Raw genomic sequence first — 17,184 nt, 5'->3', positions numbered from 1 at the left:
GCAGACCCCTTTAGCTCTTTGGGTACTTTGTCTAGCTCCTTCATTAGGGGCCCTGTGTTCCATCCAATAGATGACTATGGGCATCCACTTCTGTATTTGCCAGGCATTGGCATAGCCTCACAAGAAAGAGCCATGTCAGGGTCCTGTCAGCAAAATCTTACTGGCATATGCAATAGTATCTGGGTTTGGTGGTTGTACATGGGATGGATCCCCAGGTGGGGCAGTCTCTGGATAGTCTTTCCTTCTATCTTAGCTCTGAACTTTGTCTCTGTAACTCCTTCCATGGGTATTTTGTTCCCCGTTCTAAGAAGCAACGAAGTATTCACACTATGGTCTTCCTTCTTCTTGAGTTTCATGTGCTTTGCAAATTGTATCTTGGATATTCTAGGATATCATCCTGAGTGAGGTAACCCAATCACAAAAGAACACACATGATATGCACTCAACTGATAAACGGATATTAACCCAGAAACTTACTAAGATACAATTTGCAAACTCTGCTTTAATAGCCTTGAAATACTCTGGATTTATCAATTGATAACTATATTGGCAGCAAGTCACTTTGCATTTCTGTTTACTTGTAAGTCTTTTGTCTCCATTTTGGTTCCATACTTTGACTTTGGATTGTTTTCTTTATAGTTTTTTCTCTAGCATATTTTTCTTACCTAAGAAACTTTATTCTGATTAATAAATCAACAAATACTAAGTGCTTTCTTAAATTTTTAAATATTTTGTGGGGTAGGGAAATACTCTATATTAATTTTTAAACAGATGGTGAAAGGGCCATTTTTAAATATATTCCCCAAATAACAATATTCGTGTGGTTTACATTGCACATTGTTCTTTCAGAAGCTCCTTCTGACACACTACATTACTGCATCCTCATTGCACACACTCAGCAGGCTCCTGCTTGGGACAGTGACTCGAGCTGACCTAGCTCCTTCCCAGGCTCTCTTAGTTAATTCTGTTTTATAACATTCTTAATGCTGCTCACTCTGTTGGCATGACAGGCATAGTCTCTTCTTCAAGAAAAACTATGGTTCATACATAAATACCAATGGCTCCCATGAGACCCAGTATGCCACTTCTCTCTTCCTGGCTGTTTTCTGTGTATATTTGTAGGACTGGAATAGTTTGGATGTGGACAAGTACTAATTAGACCCCATGGCCTCTACAGTGAAATCTTCCATCCATCTCACTGCTTCTCCCATCCCCTCTTCCCAGCCACCTTGTTATTCTATTTTAAAAGCATTTTATTTTGAAACTCCAATTTAACTAAAAATTGCTAAAGAATTATGTGATGCTATTAATCTTACAAATCAGATCCAAGTTTTGAGCTCCTTTGAATTAAAGCTCCTTGAGGCTGCTGTAGCTTGTCATCCATCATTTCTTAATTTACAAAATTAAGCAACATTTACTAAGTATTGGGCACCACAGCCAAATTTTAGGTATATACCTAAAATTTTTATTACCTTAGTAATTGAGAAATATACACACAGTCTTCTAGGTTGTAAGTGAGGTTTATAACAGGTAGGCTACGGGGAGCTCAGGATTATCAAGCTATGCCCCTTTCTAAAGTGTTGTAAAGACTGTCTTCTTTATTTTCCTGTTTTTATAAATAAATCTTGATTCTCCCCAAGGTCGTAATGGCTTTGCTTCCTGTCTGCAAGTCATATTAGCCACATTTAAAATGTTACTTAAAACTCAATTTTCCTATTAGGTCATCCTATACTGGCCATTCTCTTAGGTAAACTTCTTCTCAACTTAAGCTTGCATGTAAATATTGTCAGTCAGTGGATTCTGTTCTCTGTCTTCCTGTGGTTATCTCCAGCAACTGTAAGTCCTGTGCATTGTGCTTTCTACATTTTGGGGATGTTTGGGGGTCATTACAAGCACACAGTGCACATTAAGTAGATGTTAAGAAAATGCTTGTTAAACTTATTTCTTAAAAACCAAGTTGTATCACCTAATGTGGAAAATGTTTCTTTTTCCATCTTTTCTAACAGAGGCAGGAAGACTAATGGCTTGGTATTATATTACATTTGAGACAGTCAAGAAATTTTGTGCAATCAGTGGAAAAGAAACTTTATCAGATTTAGTAAGTTTCATTGGAAATTAATAATAATAGAATAAGAGTAATATTGGAGAGATAACTCATCTGTATATCTCCTATAACTTAAAATTGAATGAGCAGAAAGGAAAAAATAATTTAGTTATGTCTCCCTCTAATCATAAGATAGAGAATTTAACTTCTAAGAATAAATTATATTTTCATTTTTGTTTCTCACCAAAGCTAAGAAAACTTATATACAAATAGGTATGGCAACTATCCTACAACTTACTTGATTATGACAACTTAAAGTATAGCATCCTATATTAGCAGAGTCTGCCATGAATGAATGGCATGACATTCATCCATTCACACACGAGTACATGAATTGCTGTGGTGCTCTGGGCCTGTATCCTTTTCCCTAAATTATTTGCCTAAGCATTCCTGTAACAGTGGAAATAGAATAGTGTTGTGACAGCCCAGGTGGGGACCAAAAGCTGATTCTAGAGAAAATGGGACCAATAAATTGGTTGTACTCAGAGATCAACAGTGGGAAGAGTTTTGCAGCTATCATAATGAAGGGACCAACAGACTTCTGCTGGAAACATGGGTATACAGAAGAGATTGGTAGAAGATATTTATTTTTAAATTTGAACCATACTAGATATCATTAGTTACCACAGTAATTATTTTATTAAAGACTGCACAGTAAAATTCTGTTAAGGAGTCATGTGAGCAAAGTTTGATAAAGGAAAAGATTTATATTTCCATGTAAATGTTTTTCTTCTCTAAGAAGAAATCGAGATTAACTAATATTCAGTGTCAGCACCATTTCACTCAGTTTATTGTGTGAAAGATTTACAACACCTAGTTCCATCCCCACAACTAGTCTACAAATACAAATTTCTTAGTTTTAAAGGTATCTTTTTATTGCTAAATCATTGGGATGGTGATTTGCAAACTACAGAAGGATAACTAGCAGCAGCCACCGGCATGACAGGCAGGAAAAAGAGCAGCATGCACTGGGCCTCTCTCGACCCTGAACCTGAGTGATATTCTGGTAGCTGATCACATTATCCGTCTCAATGTCTGGCATATAGAAGCTGTTCCTAAGTATTTGTTAGTGAGTGAATCCTTAAAGAAGTAAAATGTAGAAAGCCAGCTTTAAGTTCTTCTTTGCTAACAAGTAAAGCCAAGGTGTGTATAGACAACATGAAAAATAAGTGAATTCAGAGAAAGAGGGTAAAAAATTTTAAATGTGATTTGTTAACTTGACAGATATTTAAATTTTATAGATTTCAATGATATCCAGCTGCAATGAGTTTCTAGATGTGCAGCTGAGGATAAGCGAAAAGAGAATACTTAACACCTTAAACAAAGACCCAAACCGGATAACTATCAGGTACAGAGGCTACACATACTTCACAGAACTTGAGAGGGTTTATAATAAATAGTTAAATAATAAAGTTAACCATGTGTTTTATTTACAGATTTCCAATGGCAGAGAGAATTAAAACAAGAGAAATGAAAGTAAACTGGTAATAAAAGTTTATTTTCTGATGAATTAAACTACTACATACTGGTTTGTGATTCGTATGTATGAGGGCTTTTCTTTTTTTCTTCTTTTTTTTTTTTTTTTGGACAAAGGCTACATGTATAGTTCCAGCTGTTCTCACAATTCACACCTTTTTCTGCCATAGCCTCCTGTGTGCTGAGAAATGATTGCTGGTGTGAACGACCATGCCCAGCTTCCATTTCAGTTTTAAAATATTTTTCCTTTAATTGAATTTAATTTTTTTAAAAATATGTGTTTACAGAAAAATAAGGAATCAGAATTATATGTAAAATCAGTTTCTAAGACTTTAAGATAAACTGTGAGCCTAGGGATGTAACTCAGTGGTAGATTGCCTACTTAGTGTGTGCAAGTCCACTACTATGGAAGGGAAGGAAAGGAGAGAGAAGGGAGGGAGGAGGAAGGTCAGACAAGCAAAGACAGAAACAGAAGAAAAATTTAACTATAAAAGTCACTTGTACAGCATATCCTGTTAAGGCAAAGTAGACTATTAGAAAGAAAATGTTTATGCTAATTGGGATCTCAAGTTAGCAAGGATGAAGTGTGCATGAAAATTAAATTTTTCTTTTGAGTCAAGGTCTCTGTAGTTCTAGATATCTTAGGACTTGCTGTGTAAACCAGGCTGACCTCAAACTCATTGAGATCAGCCTTTTGATTTTAAAAAGTGTTCTACTTACTAATAAAGCATTGCTATTAATGTAGTTTGCTCCAGTAATTTAACAAATATCCCAGTGACCTTCTTACAGCATTCAGAAGAACCTCATCCAGAACTTCATCAGTTCTTTGCTAAAGATTTTGAGAGTTCTGAGACAGAGAGAACCTGACTTAGTAAAAAAGTATAATACGATAATGAGAACTCATTGTTTTATGGTTGGGAAAAGGAAGTCAAAAGGATCTGCAACAATAGTGAAACCAACAGAATCTCATAGCACTGTACAAATCAAGGCAGAGAGAGATCCTAAGGCATAGCCAGTCCATGTCAAGTCCTGGGTCTCTCTGCCATTGGAAAGACTGTAATCTTTAAAAGGAAATAATGAACCATGTTTTCCCAGTCTTATTCAGGCTCAGCTAGGATGCATTCCTGTACAAGATTTTGCTTTGACACAAGATACAGTGAAGATTTTCAGAAATGGCTCACGAATTGCAAGATGTATGTTAAATCATTAATGGATTTTCAACATTCTCCCAGTAAATAATATACTATATTTAATATTGAAAACTTTGTTTTAGGGTTGTCAGATTTTGTGGCTGCTCAGGAAAAGAAGTTTGCTGTGCTTTTAAACAGTGTGATTTTAACTAAATGTTTTAAGTGTAAACTCTGGGAAAACTCTAAACATGTATCAAAACAGCTGGATAAAATTGGTAGGTATCAAGACAGACAGGCTGTTTGTCATTGTCTGAAATTTCTTTTATATGTTATTATTAATTATATTATTTTATGATGATTGTACATTTTTAAGGAAAATGTGCCATTTAAAGTGCTGTGCTGGTATTTGAGAACTGGAATTTTACTTACTCTTACTTTCATGATTAATCCTGAGAGAGGGCTGATGAGGTGGCTCTGTGGGTAAAAGGGCTTGCTGCCATGCCTTATGACCTGAGTTCAGTCCTTCAAAGCCACATGGTGCGAAGATAGAACTTACTCCTCTGACCTCTATATGTGTGTTCTACACACACATACACAAATATATAAGCGATGCAAAACAATTGGTTATTATACATAAATGGAACGATTAAACCAAATACAAAAATACATGAGAAATCTTGTAGCGTGTAATATTAAAAACAATCCACGCTATTGCCAGCTAGGCACTGGCCAGCCATCTCAGTCAGTTCCCAGACCCCATGTTTCCCTTTTGCTAAAGCCTGTCCCACCTTAGCAGGCTCTGCCTCTCCAGAGCTCCGAAATCACTCTTCCCCACAGGGGTGTACTTCTCAGAAACCCATGCTCTGCCTTGGTTACCTTTCCTTGGAGCTCAATTGAATCATCACGGAAGGAAAACACCAGACAATCTTAGTTTAAAATCAACAGATAACACAGTCATTGGGCACAGAACCTAGCATCCTAAATTCCCCAACTATTCTATGTTAGAAATCTTCCGGCCCAGGTCTACATTGTGTCTGCCTTGCTCCCACCGACCAAAATAAAGTTCCCTCCTCCTGCCTTCCCTCTTCCTCTCTTATACCAAGAAGTCCTACCTCCTTCTTGCCCAGTGTTTGGCTTCTTGTATTTATTATTTTAGCCAATTAGGGGAAAATTTCATTACAAAAACTAATTTTAAAATTTGCGTTGTGAAAATTGTTTTTATATTGACAGTTTTGTTTTGATAACTAGATGACTGGATTATTATCTCTTACTACTATAATTAATAATTAATGTGTCCTTAATGACAAGATATAAAACTATTAAGATCAGACCTAGGATCTTGTGTATGATAGAAAATTAATTCGTTTATTTGTATCTTAATTCTGTTTTTAGTAATAGCAAGCTATTAGTGTCTGTCATAGCACTCTGGAGACAGAGGCTGCTCCTGACTACTTTCTGATAGGACGAAATGCAGGGCATGCCCTAAAATACTGCAACATGCCCTACAAACTGAACCCAGACTGAAGAATTCTGGTATTTTTTTTCCAGTTTCTTATCTTGACTTTGTGACCGTACTTCCTAAATAATGCCAAGATCAATAGCCTCATTAGTTTTGTCTTATATGTGTGTCTTGAGAACATTAAAAAGTATGCATAATGGAAGCTGGTTGTGTTGATGCCCTCCTATAATCCCAGCACTCAGGATACAGAGGACTAAGGACTAGGAGTTCAAGGCCAATATTTATTATGGTAGTAAGTTTAAGGACAGTCTGAACTATTAATATATGAGATCCTGTCTCAAAACTAGGCAAACAGCTGTTCATGGCGACACATGCCTAGCACTTAATCCTAGCACTTAGAGGCAGAGGTAGACAAATCTCTGAGTTTGAGGCCATCTTGATTTACAAAGTGAGTTCCAGGACAGCCAGGGCTACCCAGAGTAACCTTGTCTCCAAAGATCCTAAAAAACAAAACCGTAAAACAAACAAACAAACAAAACAAAACAAACAAACAAACAAAACCACCTAACCAAACAAAAAATTATGTGATGGATCTTTAGGGATTACCATTTGGTTGTTTTGGGTTTGTTTGTTTTAAAGTGCTAAACATCAGACCTAGGTCCTTGTAAAAGCTGCATGAGTATTCCACAACCCTTTTGTCTCTTCTGTTTTTACAATAGGATCCAGCTATGTAGCTAAGTCTGCTTTGGGGAATTTGTGATCCTCCTGGGGATCACAAAATCTGGGAGTTGAAATCACAAGCATTCACTATCTCAGGTTTTTTTTTTTTTTTTTTTTTTTTTTTTTTTTTTTTTTTTTTTTTTCTGAGACAGGGTTTCTCTGTATAGCCCTGGCTGTCCTGGAACTCACTTTGTAGACCAGGCTGGCCTGGAACTCAGAAATCCGCCTGCCTCTGCCTCCCAAGTGCTGGGATTAAAGGCGTGCGCCACCACGCCCAGCTTATCTCAGGTTTTTTAAAACTAATATTTATCATAAGTATTTTTAATGTATGCATGCCAGGTGTGCGCAGGCGCCCACAGATTACAGAGGGGAGTACATATAGGGTCAGGTGCCCTAGAACTGGAGTTACAAGGAGCTATGAGCTGCCCAGCATGGGTTCTGGGAACCAAACTCAGTCCTTTGAAGAGTGGCTCTTAGCTGCTGAGCCATCCCTTTAACCATGACTTTCTTTGGGTTTTTGAACTTTTTTTGAACAAAGATCTCAAGCAGATTTTTAAAATCTCTCTGTGTCTCTGTCTGTCTGTCTGTCTGTCTGTCTGTCTTTGTCTGTCCCTGTCCCTGTCCCTGTCTCTGTCTCTCTGTCTGTCTGTTTCTCTGGCTGGCTTATTACTGGCCTCAAACTCACAGAGATCTTCCTGCCTCTTTAGTGCTGGGATTAAAACTCTAAGCTACCATGCTCCACAAGTTCTACTTTTTAATTTCTGTGAAATTCAAAGTCAGTGGGGGTAGCAGAGCTGGCCAAAAAGTTCTGGGATCTGGGATAATGGTGGGATTAGCTAATAAAATCAAAATCTAGTAGAAATTCCTATTGGAAAAGTTCACTGTATTAGCTACTTATTTCGTTGCTGTGTCAAAATAACTGACAATAGCAACTTAAGAAAGGAGACTTTATTGTAGCTCACGGTATCATAGATAAACACCTTTGTAGTGGGCAAGGCATGACTGCAGAGTGTGGTGTGGTTGCTCACATAACATCTGCAGTCAGGAAACGAGAAAGATATTGAATGCTGGTGCCTGGCCTGCTTTTTTTTTTTTTTTTTTTTATTCAGTGGCCTATGTGACAGTACCACCTACATTCAGAGTGGGTCTTCCTTCATCAGTTAAGCCTCTCTGGAATTACCATCACAGACACACCCATAGATGTGTTTTCTAGGTGTTTTGGTTTGGTTTGGGTTTTTATATTGTTTTGAGTGTTTGGGGAGGTTTTTCCTGTGTGTGTCTGTGTACCACACGCATGCAGTGCCCCCTGCAGGTAGAGGAGAGTGTTGGCTCCCCTGGCACTGGAGTTACAGATGGTTGTGAGCAGCCAAGTGGGTGCTGGGAATTGAAACCTTGTCATCTGGAAGAGCAGCCAGCTCTGCTCTCACCCGACAGGGTGTTGCTCAGCTCTTCCTAGGTGATTCTTGATCTAGTCAAATTAACAGTGAAGATTAGCCATCACACTGAAGGCCTAGCAAACTAAATGTCAGAAAATAGCATCTTACTGAAAGATTTGAAGTTAGTTAAATGGCATCTGATAAGTTTTTTCTACTCAGGTTGCTTTTTTTTTTTTCCCCCCTTCTAGAGTAGTGTTAGCCTGGGTGTCTGTTGTATTCTGTCTTTCCCAGATTTATGAAACACCAATCAGCTTTCACATAGTACTCATCACCACTGAACATAAAAAGAGGAAGTAAGTCTAAAAACCAAACTTGAGAGAATCTAAACAGAAGATAAAATCTAAGTTCCTACCAAGAATCATGAGAAATACAAGATAATAAAACTTGACTTCAATAGTGGTTTAAACAAAATAAAATAAAAAATTAGAAATAGATTTGATTGAAACAAAGGAATATTAAGCAAGTATTTATGATTAGAAGGTATGATTCAAGAATGAATAAGAGAGACTCCCAAGAGGTAAAGAACCAGATGTCTGTTACACCTTCATCAGTAATTCATATCTTAGAAAAGTAGGTCATGTTTTGGAATCACACAATTCTTAAAGTATTCTTTAAACAGGATTTGCATAAATTTATCATAAGAGGGTATGAATTTTAAATTATAGTTTCTGAAAGCATAAGCAAAAAAAGTAATCCAAAGGTAAAATGAACAAAATAAAATAAATAAACAAAAGAATAGCAAATGGGACTGAGGAACACTCAGTAAGAGGCGAGGGGCAGGACACTAAATGGAAGCAGTTATGTGGGTCAGTCATGCAGTTAAGAGAATTCAGCTGCAGAAACAAAGTTGCCATTTCATTGTAAATGCATGGGAAGTGCTAGGCTGAGTTATAAACCATGGCTCTCTAGGCTAGGTGCAGAAACAGCCCACTTTATTTCAGACAAGCTCAGAAATTCATAGCTTCACGAATAGATCCATCTTAAATCATGCCGCCTTTGTTTAAAATTCAGGTATGAATGTATTTGTCTATTGGTGCTTACAATGATTAGAAATGAACATTAAGGAGTTGTAAATGCTAGAGGCAGTATTTTTACAAATTATAACATTTATTTATTTAAGTGTGTATGTGAGTATGTTTGTGACATGGAGGTCAGAGGGCAACTTGATGGAGTTGGTTTTCTCCTTCTACCATGTGGGTCCCAGGAATCAAAGTGAGGTTTTCAGGCTTGGTCGCACCTTTCACCACTGACATGACTGTGTCTTAAGAATGACTGCAATCCTATTGTTGGAACAACATGATGTACTAACCAGTACCCCGGAGCTCTTGTCTCTAGCTGCATATGTATCGAAAGATGGCCTAGTCGGCCATCACTGGAAAGAGAGGCCCNTAGTCGGCCATCAATGGAAAGAGAGGCCCATTGGACTTGCAAACTTTATATGCCCCAATATAGGGGAATGCCAGGGCCAAAAGAATGGGAATGGGTGGGTAGGGAAGTGGGGGGCGCTATGGGGGACTTTTGGGATAGCATTGGAAATGTAATTGAGGAAAATATGTAATAAAAATATTAAAAATTAAAAAAAAGAATGAGTATGAGAATCTTCCAAGAATAGCTGAAAATTTGAGTAAGGAAATAGGAGTGTCATACTTTATGTGTAATAAAACTGAGGGTTGAATTATGTAGATCAGGGAGATTTTGTTTCTTTTATAAAACACATAAATTCTATTAAAAGTCAGAATTCTAAATATAAATTAAGTTGTTAGTCAACTTTATGTTACTATAACAATGCATTGGAAGCTGGAAAGTTTTAAGTGAATGAAGTAATTCATCTTGCTCTTTTGCACTTTCAAGGGCATGGTACTATCATCTGGTTCTCACTAGTGAAAGTCTTCTTGGAGATCACATGGAGAGATAGGAAGCAAGGTTGGGGGAGATGCCTGCATTGCTCTCTCTGCAAGAGCCCACTTCTTTGGGCAGCCCCAAGCAGTTCCAGAACATTAGCACTAATCTACTTAGGAAGGTAGAACCAGAGTCCTAGTGACTTCCCACAGGACCCACCTTCAGAGTCCTCCACCTGCTCAGCACTGACACAGTGAGGCAGACACACTCAACAATGTACAAACCACAGCCATTAGATGTTTGACTGAATCTTTTTAAAGGGGTTGATTTGCAACTAAATTTTGCAGCCCTGGGGATTGACACTAGGCTCTTGTGTGTGCTAGGTAAGTTCTATCACCAACCTACATCTCCAGCTAAAAGAAGTATTTACTAATGTAGTTGCTAAGTGCTTATTCAGATTTCATTTAAAACAGCTTAAAAATTGCCCTTTCATTGATTTTCCATAGGCATATCATTGTCAAATACCATGGTAAATGCAGGCTTAACTTCTTTTAAAAAAATAGAAGAAGCAAATGCAAGAGAACTTGAACTGGTATGTAGTATATTCTGTGTTCCCAGCATTACTGAATTCTATTTAAATTCCAAACCCCAGTGTATAATGTCTTCATTTCTATTAAAAACTATTTGTTTGGATGTGAGAGATGACTCAGTCAGTAAATTCCATGCTACACAAGCCTGAGGATCCGAGTTCAGAGCCTAGCACCCATGTCAGAAACTAAACCCAGAGTCACATGCCCATAACTCCAGCTCTTAGAGGTGAAAGCAGGAAGATCCGGGTGTGGTGGTCATGTGGTCCAGTGCAGTCAGTGGGCACTGAGTGCAGCCTGCCTACTGAGAAAAGGTGATGAGCAACTGAGGAATACACCCAGTGTTGATTGCTGGTCTCCTCACCACACACAGACACCTACATATGTACATACATGAACATATAAAGCACACACAAAAATATTTTCTTCTTCCATAGTCATAAGTATTTCAATTACAGAGGTTTGGGGTGAGAAACCTTATATTAAACCTGTGAAGTCTAAGAAATATTTCATTAAGAGTTTTAAGTGTTTGTGATAAGAGTATAATGATGTAAATATGTTTAGATTTTAAATAGACACCCACCATTTGGGACCCAGATAAAGGAAGCTGTAACGTATCTGCCGAAGTATGAGCTTGAGGTGGAGCAGGTGAATATTCTGACTGTCTTTTTAAAAGTAAAGCCTTCCATTACTACAATTACAGCAGAGTGTGAACAGTGAGATTACTTTAAAACATTTAATACTTATTCTGTTTTTTGAAGATTGCAAGATACAGTGATATCAAGGCAGAAATACTGGTGACCATTATATTAAGAAACTTTGAGCAGCTGCAAACTAAAAGAACAGCACCAGACTTTCACTATGCCACCTTAATCATAGGCGATGCAGATAACCAGGTCATTTTTAAGCACAAAATTATGTGAGTAATTATGGAATAGCTACTTGACTTTATTTTTAAATATATTGCACTTAAAATTATTACTAGAAGATATAGTAATTAGATCACCACAAATCAATTAAATTACAGTTTCCTGGTGTAACAGTGGGGCAAGTGTTCCTCAAGAGAAGGAAGAACAATACTAACTTTGGGTGTGTTACTTTAGGTCTTTCTGTTTAGAATCAAATGAAGAAATTATAAAGTCTGTCACCATGGAGGGAATTGTTACAAGAGAACAAATGGACTCTGGGGACTTTCTGACTCTGCTGCCTTTTTCTTCCTTTATGGCCTTACTATTCCTTGAATACAGTCTTCTATCAACTCAGAATATAACCCCTCTCTCCAAATTAACATGTAAACAGCTACAGTAACTCAATTACAGTATTACAGCATTATTCCACTACAGAATACAGGCAATCAGATCAACCATAGAGGAAAGATCTCTCCATGTGCCTAGTCCTCTAGTGTGCCATTTCATAAGTTTCTCTTCAGCTGTTTTTAGATAGTTTTCTCCCTCAGAATGTCATAAGTAGATTCTTTGGTTGCTAATCCTTTTTTAGTATTAATAGGCTCCAAATACTTAATTGCTTAGCATTTGTATGACATAGGTGCATCGTAATTCACATTTTTTTTAGATGAGAACATTGAAACAAACATTTAAGTCACATATGCCAGCATCTAGTAGCTAGTTGGTAACAAATCTAGATTGACCCTAAGTGTTCTCATGCCAGAGCCTGCACTCACTGCTACTACAGTACTAAGTTTGGGAATGGCAGAGACTATAAATCCAGGCTCTCCTACTTGCCAGGATACAGGAGGATGCATGCAAGATTTCTAAAAGAGCTGAACAGCAGGACATTCTTCTCACAGGAACTGCTCTTCAACTAACTCTGGTACACTTGGAACATGCCGCAGTATAAATCCTTATTTCTGGGGACTTGAGCTCAGTTCAGTAATAAGTTTCCTCTTGTTTGTCTTGTGTCAACACCAGATGTAAACTATTTAAAATTCAACTTAAAAGATTGTTGAAGTGATTGTACACAATTACACTTAAGTGGCATTGATTTAGAAACAACTCATGCCTTACTGATAACAACTATATTTTTCTATTTGACCTCATGAGTCAGTGTAACTTGGGATCAACTATTGGTAAAATAATTTGGGTCAAGGTAGTTCCACTGTCATTTGTGGTTGAACATGCCTATAATCCCAGCACTTGGGAGGTGGAGGCTCAGGAGTTCCAGGTCATTCTTAGTTATAAAGCAAGTTTGAGGAGACATAGCTACATAGCAAGCTTGAAGAGACAAACAAACAAAAAAAATCTCCAATGACACATTATTTTTCCTCTCAGAATTTGATGAAAATAATTTTAGTAATTGTCTACTACTATTCAGGATCTATCTTAAGAAAAACTAGTCCTTGAAATCAATATATTAGTTCATCTAGTGTTTGGATCATATTAAATTATACATTACTGTTTTTTTTTTAGGGATTCTGTCTTGTTAAAAAGTGGAAATTGGGTTAAAAAAATTGATGTGAAGAGAGCTCTTATATCAGAAGATCTCAGCATAAATCTAATCAGTTCTGATTATGGTGAGTTAGTTGAAATAATGGTGATATCAATATAAAAGTGTGACAGCATTTAAGAATCATTTCCTTTATGCTTGCTGGTACAGAATAATGATATACTTAGGATGAATGAGCACATATATGTTCACATATGTAGATAGCATAATTCAGTTCTGATTGTTTACTTAGAAACCATTGTTTTCTAAGACAGTTAAATTTCAGTTATAGAATTTTAACTTTTAATAAGGTAGATGTGTACCTTTTCATTTGTCATATTTTAATCTTTTCAAAACATTTTAATTTTCTGTACTTCTTAGCTCTAGTGCTACAACCATATGAGATATAAAAAGAAATAGCCTTGTGTAAGGACTTAATATGATTTTAATAAGCATTTGCATATATCTTTTTCTCTTTCTAGTTGGTCTTGATATTCACCAGAAATTTACAGTCTTTTATTTCGGACCCAGGAAGTTTGTAAATGAAACAGTTATGGAAAGAAGCTCAGAAACAGATATTTCTCATTCTGACTACTCAGGTAGAGCCACTGCAACAGGATCCAGTAAAGGTAAATAGAACTATTAATTTCTAATTTCTATTAGAACATCAATATGACCAGGGAGGAGTGTTACTTCAGGATAACTTCATTCAAATGGCTGCTCTCTAGAACTACATATTTAGGTTTCATATAATAATAACAACATATTACACTAATAATATATACTAGGAATTCTCTTTTATGATTCATATTTTTCAAAATAGGGTGATAGTTGGGTAACAAATTATTTGATTAGTTTTTGTATGCATTATTCCTCTTCATGTGTACTTCACTTCTAGGGCCAATGTCTAGAAAAGAACAGTGATGTGTGGGAATCCACAGACTTGATAAAGCAGAGCAGAGCGAAAGTGAACTTTTTCTTTAATTTTGTATTATGAGTGATTTTAAGCATACACTGATGTAGACAGAAGTGTGTAATGATTCTAGTACTCACTAGCTTCCTTAAACAAGAATCAACTTATAGCTTTTACTATGTACCCAATACCTTGTTTCAGTTTTCTCTTTTTATATTCTGAAGCAAAACTGTAAGTAAGTCTGTAAACAATAAATATTTTTCAAGCTATACTGTACACACAAAAACTAATGTCATACATTACTGAGTTGATGTTGGAATTACTGTCTCATATGCTATATAAGATATTATATAAGATAATAAGATAATGTATTCTGTACATCTTGGTATTACCAAAATGTACAGGGTGGCTCCTTAATCCTTTTGGCTTGCCTCTAGTCATTTCAGTAGTTCTCTCATAGTGCCACAGTAGGGAGGAGCTTCGTGCATCACAGCCATATCCTGATGGCAGAACTAAGCTAATACTGGGACTGCAGGCAAACCATCAAAATTGCTACTTTGGTCAAGTGTTCCCCTGAACATAATTCCAAGTGAAGACAACCCAACCAAGAATAGTCAGTCACCTTAAAACAAATGAGAAGGGGGATCACAAATGAGAGGACACATAAACTCCAGGAGATCCGCAAAGTGCAACAAAGAAACTTTAGAAATGTGAGGTAGCATTCCATTATAACACCCTGCATGCTGATGCTGCTCAGTACCACAGGGAAAGGTGAGGGGCTGAACATCAGTGACTGAGGACTCAAGTAATCAGGGAAGGAACATAGTTCAAGACCCAGCCAAGGAAGTTAAAATCAGTTTAACACCTAGACAACAAAGTTACCAAAGTCGATGAAAGAGTCAGTGACATGGAGGGAAAATCAGCAAGGAAACTGAGATGTTTAAAAAACATTCTAGAAATGGAAACAAACAGAAGCTCAGCAGAATCCACCCGCTGGACAAGACCAATCTGAAGAGCAAGCCTCAGTGGTGGAGAACAAGGTTGAACATGACCAGCACTTCCAAGAAACATTCAGGAGACTAAACCTACAGGATAAGTCATGTCAAACAATTTAGACAACCTATTAATGAAATTATAGCTGAGACTCTACAAAGAGAAATAATTAAACAAAGGAAGCATTTGGAACCCCAAATAGATTTGACCAAAAGAGAACCTTATGATTTATCATAGTCAAAATGTCAAAAATAAAAACAAACAATACAAACAACTGTAAGGGAGAAACAGAGAGGCAAAAACATCAGAATAACATTCACATCTGTCATCTGCAACCTTAAATATTGAGCCAGGAAGGCAGAAAACGATACAAGTCAAGTCCTGAGAGTAAATAACTATCAAGAGTTATACTCAACAAAGTATGCTATTAAAATCAAGGAGAAATAGGAATATTTCAGACAAGCAAGCTAAGGCAACTTATTCGGACTAAGCCAAAAATACAGAAATATTCTGAAAAGAATAGTATATATGGAGGAAGAAGACAGACTGACTCTCCTACTAGAACACAGGAAAGAACACCCTTCATATGAAGACAGACGACCCGCAGGGACTGACAGGGACTTAATCATGCTCAATACAGCAAACCAGCAAGCATCCAATACTACCAGGGGAGGAAGAAAAGAATTACCAATAAGCCAGCCAACCAGAACAACAACCAATAGAGTCATCAGTAATAGCTAACCCTTCACTAATTGAAATGCTTCAAAATGGTTTGTAGAAATGAAAGACTCAAAACCAAAATAAAACACAGCAAAAGCCATCATCAGCACCTTGAATAAAAATGCACTTCACTTATCAGTGAAAAGACACAGCCTGTCCTAGTTTATTCTCTGTTGCTATAGTAAAACACTAACCAAAAGAAACCTGGGCAAGGGAAGTGTTATTGGCTTACAGGCTACATACAGTCCATCAGCTGGGAGAGCAAGGCAGAAGATTGAGGCAAGAACCTGAAGACTTGAACTAAAACAAAGGCCATAGGGGAATTTTGATTACTGGAAATCTTGCTCACTTCCAAGATTTCCACTCAGCTACCTTTTTTACATACCTAGCCCCACCTGCTTAAGTATGGTGCTGCCCACAGTGGGCTGGGCCCTATTATATCAATTGACAACCAAGAAAATGTCCTCCCTGACATACCCACAGCCTACTCAAATAGAGACAGTTTCTTTGTTGAGATTCTCTCTTCTCTGGTGTGTCAAGTTGATAACTGAGATTAGCCATCACAAGGACTAACTATATTTAAAGCAAGATCTAATTATCCCTTTTCTCCAAAGAAACTCGTATAACTAGAAAAGACAACCAAATAAATTTAGAGTCTATTGCTCACCAAGCAAATAGAAGCCAAAAGCATGCTGGTATAATCATTCTCACATTGATAAGTAGACTTCAAATAAAAACTACTCAGAAAAACATGAACCACATATTAATAAAGGAAACCATTCATCCAGAGGTTATAAGCATTGCAAATATCTATGTACTTTTAGTGATATGATGATACAGAGGCTTATTATATTTTAAAGCTTAGGCCTTTTGCTGGGCAGTCTCCTGACTGACTAACCCAATCCTGGTATTACATCCCACCATGTGGCCAGGTCTACCTCTTGTGTTCTGCTTTGGTTCCTGTTTACTGACTGAATCTTCCACTGTCTTAGGGCTTCACTGCTGGTGAACAGACATCATAACCAAGCACCTCTTATGAGCACATTTAATTGGGTCTGGCTTACAGGTTCAGAGGGTCAGCACATTATCATCAAGGAGAGAACATGGCAGCATCCAGGCAGGCATGGTGCAGGAGGAGCTGAGAGTTCTACATCTTCATTCTGCTAGCAGAATACTGGCTTCCAGGCCACTAGGTTGAGGGTCTTAAAGCCCACACCCACAGTAACACACCTACTGCAACAGGGCCAAACCTTTTTTTAAATTAGCTATTTTCTTCATTTACATTTCAAATGCTATCCCAAAAGTCCCCCATACCCTCTCCCCACCCACTCCCACTTCTTGGCCCTGTACTGAGGCATATAAAGT

The 17,184-nt window shown here is 37.3% G+C and overlaps 1 protein-coding gene across 1 annotated transcript in view; it reads left to right on the top strand.

Moving 5' to 3' along the window:
* The window catches only part of Hfm1 (helicase for meiosis 1), an 88,673-nt gene that overhangs the window by 42,418 nt on the left and 29,071 nt on the right, over positions 1-17,184 (top strand). The window contains 10 exon segments of the mRNA XM_021163373.2: positions 2,007-2,098; positions 3,346-3,452; positions 3,541-3,588; positions 4,676-4,773; positions 4,854-4,985; positions 10,671-10,756; positions 11,316-11,399; positions 11,513-11,670; positions 13,178-13,281; positions 13,676-13,822. Of these exon segments, the coding sequence (XP_021019032.1) occupies positions 2,007-2,098; positions 3,346-3,452; positions 3,541-3,588; positions 4,676-4,773; positions 4,854-4,985; positions 10,671-10,756; positions 11,316-11,399; positions 11,513-11,670; positions 13,178-13,281; positions 13,676-13,822 (1,056 nt within the window).

Source organism: Mus caroli, chromosome 5, assembly GCF_900094665.2.
Source record: "Mus caroli chromosome 5, CAROLI_EIJ_v1.1, whole genome shotgun sequence".
Taxonomy (NCBI): domain Eukaryota; kingdom Metazoa; phylum Chordata; class Mammalia; order Rodentia; family Muridae; genus Mus; species Mus caroli.
Note: the sequence above shows the minus strand (reverse complement) of the source record. Positions and strands in the feature narration are given on the sequence as shown.